The 14,535-nt window shown below is 39.3% G+C and overlaps 1 protein-coding gene across 1 annotated transcript; it reads left to right on the top strand.

Moving 5' to 3' along the window:
* The first annotated feature begins 7,589 nt into the window (after positions 1 to 7,589).
* LOC127226021 (interferon epsilon) lies at positions 7,590 to 8,555 on the top strand. Its single transcript, XM_051189800.1, has one exon. It carries the CDS (start codon positions 7,793 to 7,795, stop codon positions 8,369 to 8,371), a length of 579 nt encoding a protein of 192 aa, XP_051045757.1. The 5' UTR covers positions 7,590 to 7,792; the 3' UTR covers positions 8,372 to 8,555.
* The last annotated feature ends 5,980 nt before the right edge of the window (positions 8,556 to 14,535 follow it).

Raw genomic sequence — 14,535 nt, 5'->3', positions numbered from 1 at the left:
CAAAACTTATAGCTAGGTGAGTTAGGTTTTCTAGATATGTAGAAATGTATTTGAGATAAATAAGCATTCTTCAAACCTTTCAAAGACCTACAGAATATGGCATTTTAAATGGTTAAGGGTTTTTCTTAACAGTGAGACACAATTACCCTTGGCAACACCACCTGCATCAGAAAGGAAGATGGACATTAAAGAAACACGTTATGGAGTTTGCTTTCAATATGGCAAGACTAACTATTTGGACAAGATACTGTTCTTGTTTGGACTATTTGACTTTATGATGTATAAACTGGACATGCAGGACCCACAGAAAAGTGACTGCTGATACAAGATGGTCATTGATACAGGGTTCCTGCTTCATGGAAGAGTCTGCCAGACAGTCTACAGGACACAGAGAAAAGTGACTGACAAACTGCCAATACAGGTGGACAGTTTAAAATTTCCTGCTTTGCTGAAGAGTCTGCCAGACACACTATGGCCTATGGGCTGAAGATGGAACATTACAAAAAAAACTTCGAGTGACTGACCAGGCAAGATGTCTCTGTCATTTCTAGAGTTTATATATTATCCTTCTCTGGTCTTTAACGGAGTTAAAGACAGATAATTATGGTTATAGTTTTCCTTAGGATTAAAGTTACATATAGGACCTTAAACTCACAAAGATAGGATAAATGATGAAATATTTTCTTTAAATCTTGCTAAATGTTTGTGGACTAAATATTGTTAACTGTGATTCTTATTTGATAACTGTTGTGTGATATATTTTGCTATGTTAAGGTTAAAACCCTTCTTTTTATTTTAGACAGAAAAGAGGAGATGATGGGAGATGTCATTCTGTAAATATGTTTCTCGTATTGGTTAATGAATTCCAATAGGAAAGCAAGATAGGTGGGAATGGGAGACTAGGAAGAGAAAGGAATGAGTAGAGAGATCAGAGAGATCCAAGATGGAAGATGGAGAGAGCAGAACGCCAGCGCCTTTCTCCAGTAAGATGAGACCATGTGGAAATACTTAGATTAATAGAAATGGGATAATAATTAAGACAGAGCTAGCTAATAAGAAACAAGTAACTGGCCAACAGCTCTATATCTAATACAGCGTCTCTGTGTATTATTTGTGGCTGGCATGGTGGTGGGATCGATAGGGAAAAACCTACTCCTAACAATCTTTAATAAAGAAAACGAAGGTTTCCAGTCCTGCTCCCATTTAATTTTTTTCCTCTGTGTAGTGATCAAAATTTATTTACATAGCCTGTCTTTCCATTTCCTTTTGTAAACATTGAAATGTGACTCTGACCCTTAACATTCTTGAAAATTCTATTCATCAACATCACTAATAATATGATGTCATTAACTCTAAAATGTCTTCAAGCACTTCTGCCCTTGTTTCCTCCATTCTTAGAACCTGGATTTCCCTGTCTGTGTTGGACCCTCTGTTTTGCTTTATGCTCTTCTACTTGGGCTTCAGGTAATATTGCTTCTGGTCCTCCTCATAGGTTACTTTTCCTTCTCATTCTGAGTGTGGGAATTTCATAGCCAGAAGCTCATGACTTTGGGGAAAAAAAGGCGCTCCCAACTATTCTGGAATATTTTAGCTGTTAATATGCTGTATAATTTGCTTATGCTTTACTGTTTCCACCCTCTGTCCAGTATAATCAAATTAAATCCCATTTTAGGGAGCCCCACAGCTGGCTCACTGAAAAGACCTGGAACTGAGCCAAGAACATAATACCTAATCAATGAAGGTTTGTTGCATGAATTAAATTCATGGGGACCAGTACAGGCTGTCAGCTTTCTAGGTTCTGGTCCTTATTTCTTTTGAACGACTTTTACTGAAAAAGAAATAAAATAGACTTCATCTTAATTCTAGCTGAGACTGATTAATGGGGGATGCTGCAGAATATGTAGAAACTAATTATTTTTGACTCAGTGAGAAGACTGCTATACACTATCAATAATGTCATGTCTAGCACAAATAACATAATAGCATTATTTCATGGGCTATTACCATCCACTATACTCAGAATATCAAGAGGGTTATCTTAGACTTCATAATCATTTCATGAGATGCCACCATTATCCTTGTGTTAACATTGATGCAGCCTAAACACAGGGTTTTTACTAGGTTGCCCAAGACTACATGTAAGCAAGTAAAACCAGTGAGATTCAAACATCACCGATCACATGCTATGACCAACATATTTATATATTAGTTACCCTTTTAATCAAGAGTGGAGGCCTTAATCTTCAATGTGTGTTTGCCATTCTTGATCTAACTACTGAAAGGTGGAAATGAAAAGCAGTATAGAAAAAAAGGATATTATTAGCCTATTTGGCCTCAGTGATCACATCTCAAGTAGCAATTATGTGGTTTAAAATATATGCATACACTGTTTTCAGTTTTGAAATGATTACAAAATCTGAACACACAGCAGAAAGAAGCTTCTTCTGAAAACCACTTCAGTGAGAGGCACTGGAGGTAATGTTTCAACACTACTGTATATTGGCTGCCATAAGCACATTCCCACCATACAGTTGCAATGAATCACCAAATTCAGGACTTGGTAGTGACATTGGATCATATGGAACTCATCTTCATGATTAGGTTTTCTGTCTAGTCCCAGTGCGTCCTGTGCAGTGTAATGGTTCGTATCTGGTTGTCTCACCTTTTTCTCTTTAGTCTGAGACAGTTTCTGGTTTTTTGTCATGACTTTGAAAGATTTCATGATATCTATGACCTTGGTCTATGACCCTGCTGAAGGAATTGTTCCTATGTGTCTTGTTCTTCTCAGGCCCTGATGGCTCATGACTGGTTATCTCTTCACAGGGACACTTACCTCCCACCCCCTTTTTGAGCTCCAATGGTGTGAGCCCCTCTCCACATCCAGCACAATATTTCAAAGCATGGTGTCTGAATTTTTGAGAAATGAGAAGGAATCAGATATTAGATATTATTAACATTATTTTCCCATTCTGAAATCTATGATAGGTAAGTTAATATTGTTAAATATTTGCAAGTTCGTGTTCAGAAAATAGCCTGGGATACATTGATATTGTTGGCACAGATAACCATGCTTAAATAATTACTAAGGCCAAGTAAAGGTGAGGCATAAATAGCTTTGAGTAGGGGCAGTAGATGTGGCACATATATGAATATGGTTGGAAGTGCAAGATCTGAGCATGAGCAGAGAAGTCAGGATATGGTTAGTTACAGTAGCTAATAAAGGGAGAGCAGATAATAGTGGATGGTGGCCAGAAAACAAGTAAATATCAATCAGTGTTTTCCAGGCCAGGAAACAATGTGCTAACTAATAAAGATCTTAATATGTGTCAAAGAGATTAGTGATTATTCAGGAATTGAGTCATGTGGTCTGTTAATGTGTTGATTACACAGTATCACCCAGTTTCATAGATGCTTGCCTTGTTTTACTTGCCTGTTAAGGAGCAGACACTAGGCTCCAGCTTTTGGTTGAACTTAAATACCTTTATCACTAATCAGAACTATTTTTGATATATTTTAAATACAGAAGGTATTAGAATTTTAATAAAAATTGGTATGCTTTTTAGATAAGAGATAATGATAAATAATCCATGGAAATATAAAAGTGAAATATATACATACTTATATAATTAACTTAAGGATATAAATTCATAGTAGCTAAATACTGTCATTAAGTCTATATTTTTGTTAAAGATTTTTGTCATACTCAGAAATGTTTAACATCACCCTTGTCTGCATCCTCTCTGTTCCTCTCTGGGTGTAGTTTATGCAAATTCTCCTAACAACAGAGTCCTTACTCTGGGGAACTGGTTAAGTTCATTCTCAAGGGCCCAGAACATCAATGTCCTCTATGCAAGAAATTGTGTACATGTGCCTGCACTCAGCTTCTTCCCATAGTACTCATGCTGCCTATGTAGATCAGGTGCCCCATACCCATACATGATCTGAGATCTTTAAACAAGCCTGTTAGTCACCCTCTGATGCCAGTGGAGCCCTCCCAAGCCATTATCATTCCTGATACCATGAAGAATACAGAGATTTGTAGTAAGAGAATTTTGAGCTTCTGAAGAAAAAGACAAAGCTTTTGTATGTAGTAAAGGGAAACAATAAATTCTTACACAATCAAGTATATTTTCCCAATCATCCCAAGCAAGTGCACATACCCCGCTATGTCTATGTAATAGTAGTTAGTGATTCTGGGAGAGAGTTTATTAGGTTGGTATTTGCATGTGAAGGAATATTTTTGTAATATTGACCTATATTTACTTCTGTCTAGATGTAGAGTGCTTTAAGTACAATAATATTCTCTTGTATTATCGTCCATTTGGATTTTGGTAAAGTTCTAGTTCTGACCGGGCTACACAGCCAGACACTGTTTAAGAAAAAATAAAAGAAATAAAGAGAAGACAAACTTTACTAGAACTTGAACATGCACACACCACACACACACAAACACAAAAATGAAAGGTAGAAGGCTGTCATATCAGATAAAACATAAATTCCACAATATGATACATAACACAAAGCACTTCAAATATAAACTCACTGGGGCATTTACAAGAAAAACACACAAAAAAGAGCTATGCAAACATTAATCAAAATGAAGCATAAATAAATGCCAGGAAAAAGGTGATTACAGAATAAGAATGAAAGAATGAAAAACATTTTAATTTAGTCAGCTCGTCAATATTACATAATAGCCCAAAACATGTTAAACATAATGCAGTTTTAAACACATTATGTAATTGAAATGGGAGATAATAAATAAAAAATCACAGCTGTAGATATCAAGATATCTGTGGGGGAAGGCTTTCTCTCTTTCTCTTCCTCTCTCTCTCTCTCTTCCTCTCTCTCTCTCCCTCTCTCTCTCTCTCTCTCTCTCTCACACACACACACACACACACACACACGCAGGCACTCTCTCTAAGACTTCTTTCTTGACAGAACATGACATCAGGAAAATGTGGAAATTTTCAACACTTTCAATCATAGGAATCTATCTGACATTCATAGAACAGTGCCACTCACAAAAAGTAGAATTATCTCAAGTTCACCAGGAACACCACCAAGGTAGACACATAAAACCAATAAACTTAAACTTTATTCTTCAATCACAACATTCAAATTAGAAATCAGTAGCACAAAACTATCTGGAAAATTCCCAAATGTTTAAAAGTCAACATAACTTTAGATCATTATTGTAAATTGAAAGAAATTTGTGTGAAAGGAATTCTTTAGCACTGTTAGTGGGATATAAATTAGTATGGTAATAGAAAACAGTAGGGGATTCCTCAAGACATTGAAAGTAGAACTGCCATGTGATTCAGTAATCTCACCACAGGGTATAGATTTAGGGAAAATAAAATCAGTCTGTTGAAGGGATATCTTCATTCCCATATTTAGTGTGAAATTACAATAGCAAGTGTCCCTACCAACAGATGAGCGAATAAGGAAAATGTACATACACAGTGAAATGGTTTGGCTTTGTACAAACAGAAGGAGGTGCTAAAGAAATGGTCCAGCAGTTAAGAACCCACGCTTCAAGATCAGCTTCCAGCACACATTTCCGGCAGCTCACAACTGCCTGTAACTCTAATTCCAGGTGGCTATAAACAGTAATAGATATTGCTAAAAACTTGAATAAGAGGGTTTAGAATGTCTTTGCCATAAAGAACAGTAAATGAGAAGATAGATTTGTTTATCCTGATTTGATACATGTATTAAAATATCATGTGACATTCAACATACATTGTTTTTATTGCACATATAGATGATATAGATATAGATATAGATGGTATAGATATAGATATAGATGATATAGATATAGATATAGATATAGATATGTTAGTTGCTTTCCTCGTGGTGATAGTAATAGATGCAATTTAGCTAGAAAAGGGCTTATGCTTGCTCACAGTTCAGAGGACCCCATTGGCAAGCAGTAGGGGAGGCAAGGTGGCCCAAAGCTTGCAGCACAGCTCCATCATATCCTGGCAGCTTAAAAATAGAGAAGGGGCTGGAAGTGGAGCCAGGTTGTAACCCCCAAGGCCTGCTCATGGTATCCTGTGTACATCAGACAGATCCCAAGCCTCAGATTCCATATTCCCTCAAAATAGTACCACCAGTTGGGGAGCAAATGTCCAAACATAAAGGAGACAGGTCACATTCAAGCCACAAAAATAGGTTAAAACAAGTTAATTTAGAATGAATGATAAGCTACTGAAAGTTAAATTTTATTTATTAGAACAAATAAATTAATACAAAGTAATTATGTGAAAGCCTTGCTTGTAAATCAAAGCTCATTACACGTAATATTCTTTCCCCAAAGCTCCACATTAAAGATTTAACAGTATATGATGCTTCAGAGAGAAATAATCATCAGCAAACACAAGCTGTATTACAGGGTGTTGGTGGAAGTTTCTGTCCCTCCAGGTTCTGCCACCTTTTGGCCCCAAATAAACATATGGACACTATATTAATTATAAAACTGTTGGCCGATGGTGAGGGCTTCTTACTGGCTAGCTCTGTCTTAATTATTAACCCATAACTACTAATCTATGTATTTCTACATGGCCTTATCTTACCTGAGAACGCCTGACACATCCTATCTCCCTGGTGTCTACACGGTGTCTCCTCCTGGTGGCCTCTCTCTCCTTCCTCTCAACCCAGCATTCTCCTTGTCTGGTAGCCCTGCCTACATTTCCTGCCTGGCTATTAGCCAATCTGTATTTTATTAATCAAGCAATAGGAGAAACATACATACAGAAGGACATTCCCCATGACAGGGGTCCGGAGTTCTCGAGCCTCTTTCTTCCTCTGTAGTCTGGTTTCCTTAACTACACTTACTACAACTGTGTGGTAGTAAGAAGGTAGCCTGGAGACTTACTCCAGAGGATTTTAGCAATGTAGAACTGGATACTTGTAATTCAAGAGGCATTACTGTTGTAAAGATGTTCTTGTTGGTTTACCATAGTCCCAGGTAGCCTAGGGAAAATGGACCAGCCAACTGCCTCCAACTCTTCTCACAAATCATTTTATCGCTTACTGGTTTCATATGTTCATAGAGGAACCAACACATCTGTAGCCATCATATCGAACTTGTAAGCTACTTACACTCTGCATTATTATGAGACTATAACCACATTATTTTGATAATCTTTACTTTTATTTTATAAGCTAAAATATTAGATGTTAAATGGATTGGATGAGATATAAAACAGTCCAAGATTGTTGATACATATTTTCAGATTAATTTGCCCAAATACCTGTGCACATTAACAGTTCTACTTGAAGTTTCAAAGTTATCAGCCTGTAGATTTTAATGTTTACCTCCGAGTGTTGTCTGAGTATTGCTAAGGCTTTGATAACTAATACTCCATGAAATAACCCTGCATTAAATAAAAAAGCTTACTCTCAGTAAAAGAACATTACTAAGCCTGACTAAACATTCAGAAAGTGCATTGTGTTGAGTGAAACCTTGTGTGTAATAAATAATGAGGGTAGTAGGAGATCAGATTGGACAACTGTAATTGTCTCAAGAAAAGTCTACAGTGAAACTAGCTCTTCCATTACTTCCTCAAAGAGCCAAGACAATGGGGAAAGTAAAGGAAATGTTTTATAAAAACCTTGAAGTGGGAACCAGAAAACCTAAGACATAAACTTGGGGAAATGCGACACAAGAAAACATGCAACAGAAAGAATGCCCTCACTCATAATCTGAGGTACATGAAAGCTAAACATTTCCTAGAACTGGAGTTTTACAAGGTAAGCACAGACATCAGTGTTTTTGTCCTGCACCATGATTCACAAACAGCTCCCTGAAATGGTGTTGCTGCTGTTGGCTTCTTCCACCGTCTTCTCCCTTGAACCGACATTTATTCTCTTCCAATCAAGGATGAAGAGAGAAAGCTTGTACCTACTGAATGCTTTGCCAATCCCATCGGTTCAGCAGTGTCTGGCTCACAGGAAAAATTTCCTGCTTCCTCGGCAGTCTGTGAGTCGCCACCAGTACCACAAAGGACATGCACTGGCTGTTCTGCATGAGGTCCTTCAGCAGATCTTCAGCCTCTTCCAGGCACATGTCTCTCTGGACATTTGGGAGGAAAACCATATAGAGAGAGTCCTAGCTGCACTTCACCAACAGCTGGAATACGTGGAGTCGCTGGCCGGACTGAAAGCAGAGCAGAAGAGTGGTGGTTCTAGTGTGCAGAGCCTTAGGATACAGATTAAAGCATACTTCCGGAGGATCCACGACTACTTGGAAGACCAGAGGTACAGCAGCTGTGCCTGGATCATTGTCCAGGTAGAAATCAACCGGTGTATGTTCTTTGTGTTCAGGCTCACCAGATGGCTGAGCAAACAAGAAACAGACCCTTGAACACTGTGAAGCAAGAGCCAACGGTGCATTTTAAAAGCATAGGTTGGTGGCTGAGTGAGAGAAGATATGTGAACATTACTGTTTCCTTTTGGTGTAAAATTGCTGCATTGTTTTGCTTCTTTAGCTGTGAATTAAGACTGCATGAGTTGGTCACAGTTATTTTCATTGTGTCATGCCATGTTACGTTTTCTACCAATTTTAAATTATTTGAGAATTAAAATTAATTCATTGAAATTTTATAATTGGTTCTTCGAGTGTTGAAATTTTCATAGGATTTTGCAGTTAGATACAATGAGTTATGCCTTTAATGTGCTGAGTATTCTATAACATACAACATTCATTCTAATGAATTTCTTGTTTAGCAGAAAGGTTAAGACCCAATGAGTAAGAGTTGAAGCTAGCATCAAATACTGAATATTTCTGTTTCAAAAGACTAATGGAAATATGGCCAAAAGACACGAACAATTTGCATAGGAATGAAATAGATTTAATCTCATCCATAATTATAGTAATTCAGATTACAATTAAATGACATGGCATTCTAACCCAATAGGTAACACCTAAAGGTTTAATTAAGACAAATACACAGACTCACAGACTGCTGAGAAAGCAGGCGTGTTTTCCTGTGTGCTGGACACTGCTGGGTTAATTGGAAAATGCTCTTTCAATTTGTCAGATCAGCAGAAGTTCTTACACGTCATGTTCGCTTAAGGGACCATGATGCTGCTGAAGAGAATGAGGACACACTTCCCCTATAAAAATAATAAAGCAAAATAAATAAAAATAAAAAATAATAAAGTTAGGAAAATGTGTGTAAAAGTGTTATATTTGGGCAAAACCATGAAATGACTTTAATATTGTACTAACTATCTGTGAAGAACTCAAGCACACATGAACAATAAATTATAGTGATAAATGATTGCCCTATTGGGAAAAGGAAGGCAAATTTTGGGGTGCAGACTAGGAAAGGAGAGTTTTTACTCCTGTTTCTAAGTGGTAATTTTGAGTCATGTGCGTATTAAAAATGAAGTGAAATGTATCCAGCTAGTTAGAATGTTCAGAAGTAACAGTGAAAGAGCCTTGCTGCTTGCTGCTGAATGAAGGTGCTGGTTGAAGACCAGGGGAAACTGGACTGAAGCAGCCTGCTCTTGCCTGCCAGTGGCTGGGAGGTAACGGGCTGGAAGGAAGCTGTCCATGCCACAGGGCGGGCTTTCTGCTTCAGGAAGTGTCAAGATTGCATCTCTCCTATGCAAGCCTTTGAAGAAGTCCTCACAAAGCAATGTGGAGCAAGATGTCTGAAGTTCACTGAGACTTGGTGTCTACTACATTATTCAGATACAAATAGCAAGGCAAGGGATGCAAGCCCCATAGCTACTTGTACTTCACAAGTCGTCGCATAATTTGCCATGGAAGTTACTACCGAATATAGAAGCTTGCTGGAGAACCACACAAGCCCAAGCAACTGTTGGAAGATGTGTCTAGAATGGGGGAAGCTGAATGGGCGTCTGAATGTGAAGCAGTCTCCACCATAAAGGGATCTCTCCAGCAACTGAAAACTCAGGAGCTGCTGGCAGGGGAAAGTCCTTGATGACTTCACTGTGAGGCCCAGGACAGGCTCTGTTTACCTTTAAGTTCATGCAGAGGTAGTGGAGTCAGGGAAAAAGTATTTACCACCCTTGACTGAACACAGGTCGCTTTGCTTCTCATGATCTGGGAAAATTTTTGTTGCTGTTTTTCTTCTTTAAACCAGGAAGTTTTCAGAACCAAACCCGTCATCTAACAATCATTCAACTCTCCAGATAACTTTGCAAGGTCCTTTCTGCTGTTACCTAGTTTTCTCAGGTGGAAACAAGGCTTCAAAGATGAAGTAACACACTTAAAGTAGCACGGCACAACCCAGAGCTAGCAGAAACTCCATCCCCGGGTACCCCGACTTGTGTGTCAACGCCTGCACTGCTGCAGAATGTTGCAAAATGATCACTTCGAATAATATTCATCTCCTAGCTTGTGTTATGCCCTCTGAATCCTGAATTAAAGAAAAGACATCCTTTTCCTCCAAACTGAGAAATTGGATGCTCCGTGAAAGGTGAGAAGTGGAAACAACCATAGCTGCTATCACATCAGAGTGTAAAGTAAGCCAGGCTGTGGTGGAGCACACCTTTAATTTCAGCACTCGGGAGACTGAGAGACAGGTGAGGCCATCTTGGTCTATGGAGTGAGTTCCAGGTAGCCAGGGCTACACAGAGAAACAGTGTGAGGGGTGCTGGGGTTGGAGTAGATAAAACCATCTCTGCTTTTGAATAGCACTCAGTAAGAGAGAGGGAAATGGAAATGCAGGGTGGGGATTTTCCACCTCTTGGTAAAGTTTTGGAGGTGGGTGATGACTTTAGAATATAACCTTGGCCCTGGATATGAAAGACACGGTCTGAAATTCTATCTCTACTGAACAAAGGATGTCACCTGAGTTTCTCTAGGCAATTGCTCTGTTGGATTCCATTTGGGCCATGAGTGAGCTGGGTTGGTCAATCTAATGACTGAATTGCCATATGCTGTGATCCAACTAATGGGGAAGGAAAAAAATATGACTTCCACCAAGTACAAGGAAAAGTATGCAGCTGTGTCCAAAGGGAAAACGAGTGGGATTAGTGACCTTGGAGCAGTAGTTCTGATCTATATCATGTATATTCAAGCAACCATTTATTCCTGCTTCTCCCCGCCCCTCACGATGCCCCTGCATCACTCTTGTCATTACCATGACCAAATATGTAACAAGAAGCCATTTAAGGGAGGAAGGGGCTTCCTTGGCTCTCAGTTTAAGGGGCCACAGCCCAGCATAGTGGGCAACAAATGACAGCAGGAATGTGAGGCATCTGGCCATGGAGTCCACAGTCAAGAATCAGAGAGTGGGCAGAAGTGGAGTCAAGCTAGCGAACTTATTCTTCCAACCCCAGCGACTCAAACTGTCTAGCTTTCCCGAACAGCTCCACCAGCTGGGGTCCAAGTAGTCAACACCTGCACCTGTGGGAAAAGTGCACACACTCTGACCTACAGGGAGGCTCCCAAGTGTTTTCTAGGAATCCCTTCAAGTGAATCTCTACATCATACACAGTCTGCTCCACAATGGTGGTCATGGCCTTGTGCACCATTGTGTGCACATTGTATGTGGAGATAGGACCATGAGGACAAGAGCCGATATTCAGGGACATGAAAGAGAAACTGATTTCAGGGCCTACTGTTGGATGCTGAGATGGGTAGGGTACATCTGTGGATTTGCAGTATTTTCATGAGTCAGGCAGTGATCTTGCCCTCACCACGCTTCTCTTTCATTTCTGATGCTGCTCTCTGGGACACTCCCTTTCATGTGTGACAATCAATCGTTCTATGAGTTTTCCAAAACTATGGTTCCACCTAGGTCCTCACTCAAGCACACTTTGTGCCTCGCCCTCTTTTTCCTTTCCTTTTTGGGGGACACATTTTGAGGTTAACGTCTTTCTTTTTTTTTTAATTTTTTAAAATTTATTTTATATAACAAAGTCCATTTAAATGAAAACAAACATTTATAGACAATATTTGGGAATTTGGGCGTCGTTCTTTCCAAACTACTTCCTGCTGGTAAGGGGCGCTGTCATGGGGGATTCTAAGAAGATGCAGAAATCCTGGCTGTAGTCTGTAGGGCTGCTTTGTCCAGCTGTTTTGAATGTAGGATCACCTCGTACTCTGTTTCAGGTGGTCTGGCTTGATCAAACCACATTAGTCTGGCTTGAATCCACATCTTTTCATTTTCTGTGGAAACAAAAATAGAAATCCTTTTCCCCAGTAACTTGTCCTTAGACTTAAATTTTGGAGTCAAAGCATTTTTTTTAATTTAATTTATTATTTATCAATCCCAGTTCCCTCTCCCCTCCCTCCCTCCCTTTTACCAGGTTAACATCTTTCTATACTGAGTTCACTCTGCAATCCAGGCAAGGCTTTGAACTTGAGTTTTAGGACAGCTGAATTATAGCTTGTGGCACCAAGCCAATTAACTAATACACCCATCTGAATAAGGAATGTCTACAATATACACTATACAATATGAATTCATTAATTCATGTACCCTTTGTTCCTTTCATTAAACAATTTGTTATTTTAAAACAACTGTATTTGCATATGAATATTGAAAAGACAAAATGGAACTTATTAATGAGCATCAAGGACAGAAAGTCCCTTTCAAACTTAATTAAAATCTAATTATATCATTTTCCCCTTCTCCTTGCTCCTACCCCTCCCATTGAGGAGCTAGTTAAGGGGCTCATCCCTAGGGAAGACTAATTCTCCTTCTCTCAGCAGTTGTTAATTGCTTATAAGGCTTCCTTTAAGGATAAGACCCCATGAGATTTCCCCCATCTAGGTAACCCCCGGCAACTAGTATTGTCATCGTTCAGGTCTGGTTTAGGTAGCCATGTTGTTGAGATTTCCTGGTATAGCTTCCCTGTCTAGAAGGCACAACCTCATAGCAGACTTCTTGGTCCTCTGACTCTTAGAATCTTTCTGCCCAGTCTTCTGCAATGTTCCCTGAGGCTTTGGTGGGGGATTTACGTTATAGATTTATCAGCTGGGCTGGACACCCCATGGTTGATTCTTTGCATTTTGACAGATTGTGGCTTTCTGTGATGGTCTGCTGTAAAAATGGAACTCCTTTAATAGGGTTGGGGTGTGTATGAGAACTTCTTTGATGGGAGGGGGGATCTACTTTTGTCTGTCATTAATTATTAGAATGTAGTTAGGAATATACTAGTTTAAGGAAGGTAGTAGTCTCTCCTGAGTTAGCTCAGCTTTTAAAGGCTAGACTCACAACAAAAGAGACACGGAGAGAAAATCTTAAATCTTAGCATAAAGGTATCCATGAACTGTTTGTCACAGGACTCTAAGGAAGAGATCAACTTTGCCAGTTGGTGCTTAGCATTTCCTGTGTGGCTGGGATGAGCCTTTGCATCTCCATTTTACCCCAAGTCTCATATCCCCTTGGAGTAAAATGAACGTTTGTTTCCTGTAGTGAGATAGTCATTCTGTGGCACTGACCACGCCCATTGGGGGGGTGGAGCCATGGGCGGATGCGACCTGTGGAAGGAGGTCTGAGGAAGAGCCTGGAAAAGCTCTCTTGCTGGCAGGAGAGCATCTGGTGGAATTTCCTGGTGTTCATCTGTCTAGGTTGTAAGTTATTTCTCCCTGAATAAACATCTTTTCAGCCTATTTGTTTATCCTGATCCTTATTTAACCGTGATAGTTTCCTATGTCTCTGAGTGTTGCTGTGCAGAATGTCACGTGCTATTTAGGTCACAAATCCTCGTTGGTGCTATTCTTGAATTCTGTGGGGCAATGACACTTGTGTTTTAACATGCCTCTCCATTAGAGACACATGGCCACACTTTTCCAGCTGTGGTGATTTTGTCTCCATTTTATTTCATTCAACATTCTCCTGGAGTCTGTCTTACACTAATTTCAAAAGTCAAGTCGTATGACTTTCTAATATTTTACTGTCAAAAACCACATTTAAGTGACATGCTCTTCTCTGATGTAATTCTTATTTTAACTATTCAAAGGACTTCATTAAAGAATGTATTTTAATTTTGAAACAATGAAGTACAAGCCTGGGCATCAGTGGCTTTGTGGAGGATTTTAAAACTTGTTTGATTTTTCCAGGTAATTCTAAAGTGATGCTAACAGAGAAACCATAGCTGTAGGAGAACACATAAACAATGGAAACACCACGGCTGGAGAGACTGGTTGCTCGGTAATTAGAGCACTTGCTGCTTGTACAAATGACCTGAAGTCAGTCCCTAGCACTCACATGGCAATTAACAGCCCTTTGTAATTCCAGTTCCATTGATCTGATGCCCTCTTCTGGCCTCCAGAGGCATCAAGAACATGATGCACAAACATACAGGCAGGCAAAATACTCACACACATAAAAATTAAATCTTTTTTTTAAAAGTGGGGAAGGAAATGGAAACACTTGACCCTGACCTATGTAGCAAACTTGTCTCCATTTCTGCTTTACTCTCATTCTGCAGTCATCCATGAAAGATTATCAGTCCCCAGTTGTGAGTGCTTTGGTTGTCTAGATGAAGGATGCTACATACCTGGCACTGAGGATTCAAAGAAAGTTTACTACTCACACTGGA

Source organism: Phodopus roborovskii, unplaced genomic scaffold (genome assembly GCF_943737965.1).
Source record: "Phodopus roborovskii unplaced genomic scaffold, PHOROB, whole genome shotgun sequence".
Taxonomy (NCBI): domain Eukaryota; kingdom Metazoa; phylum Chordata; class Mammalia; order Rodentia; family Cricetidae; genus Phodopus; species Phodopus roborovskii.
Note: the sequence above shows the minus strand (reverse complement) of the source record. Positions and strands in the feature narration are given on the sequence as shown.

Excerpts from the sequence above, each read along its gene's own strand:
- LOC127226021 (XM_051189800.1), top strand. The coding sequence starts at position 7,793 with ATGATTCACAAACAGCTCCCTGAAATGGTGTTGCTGCTGTTGGCTTCT.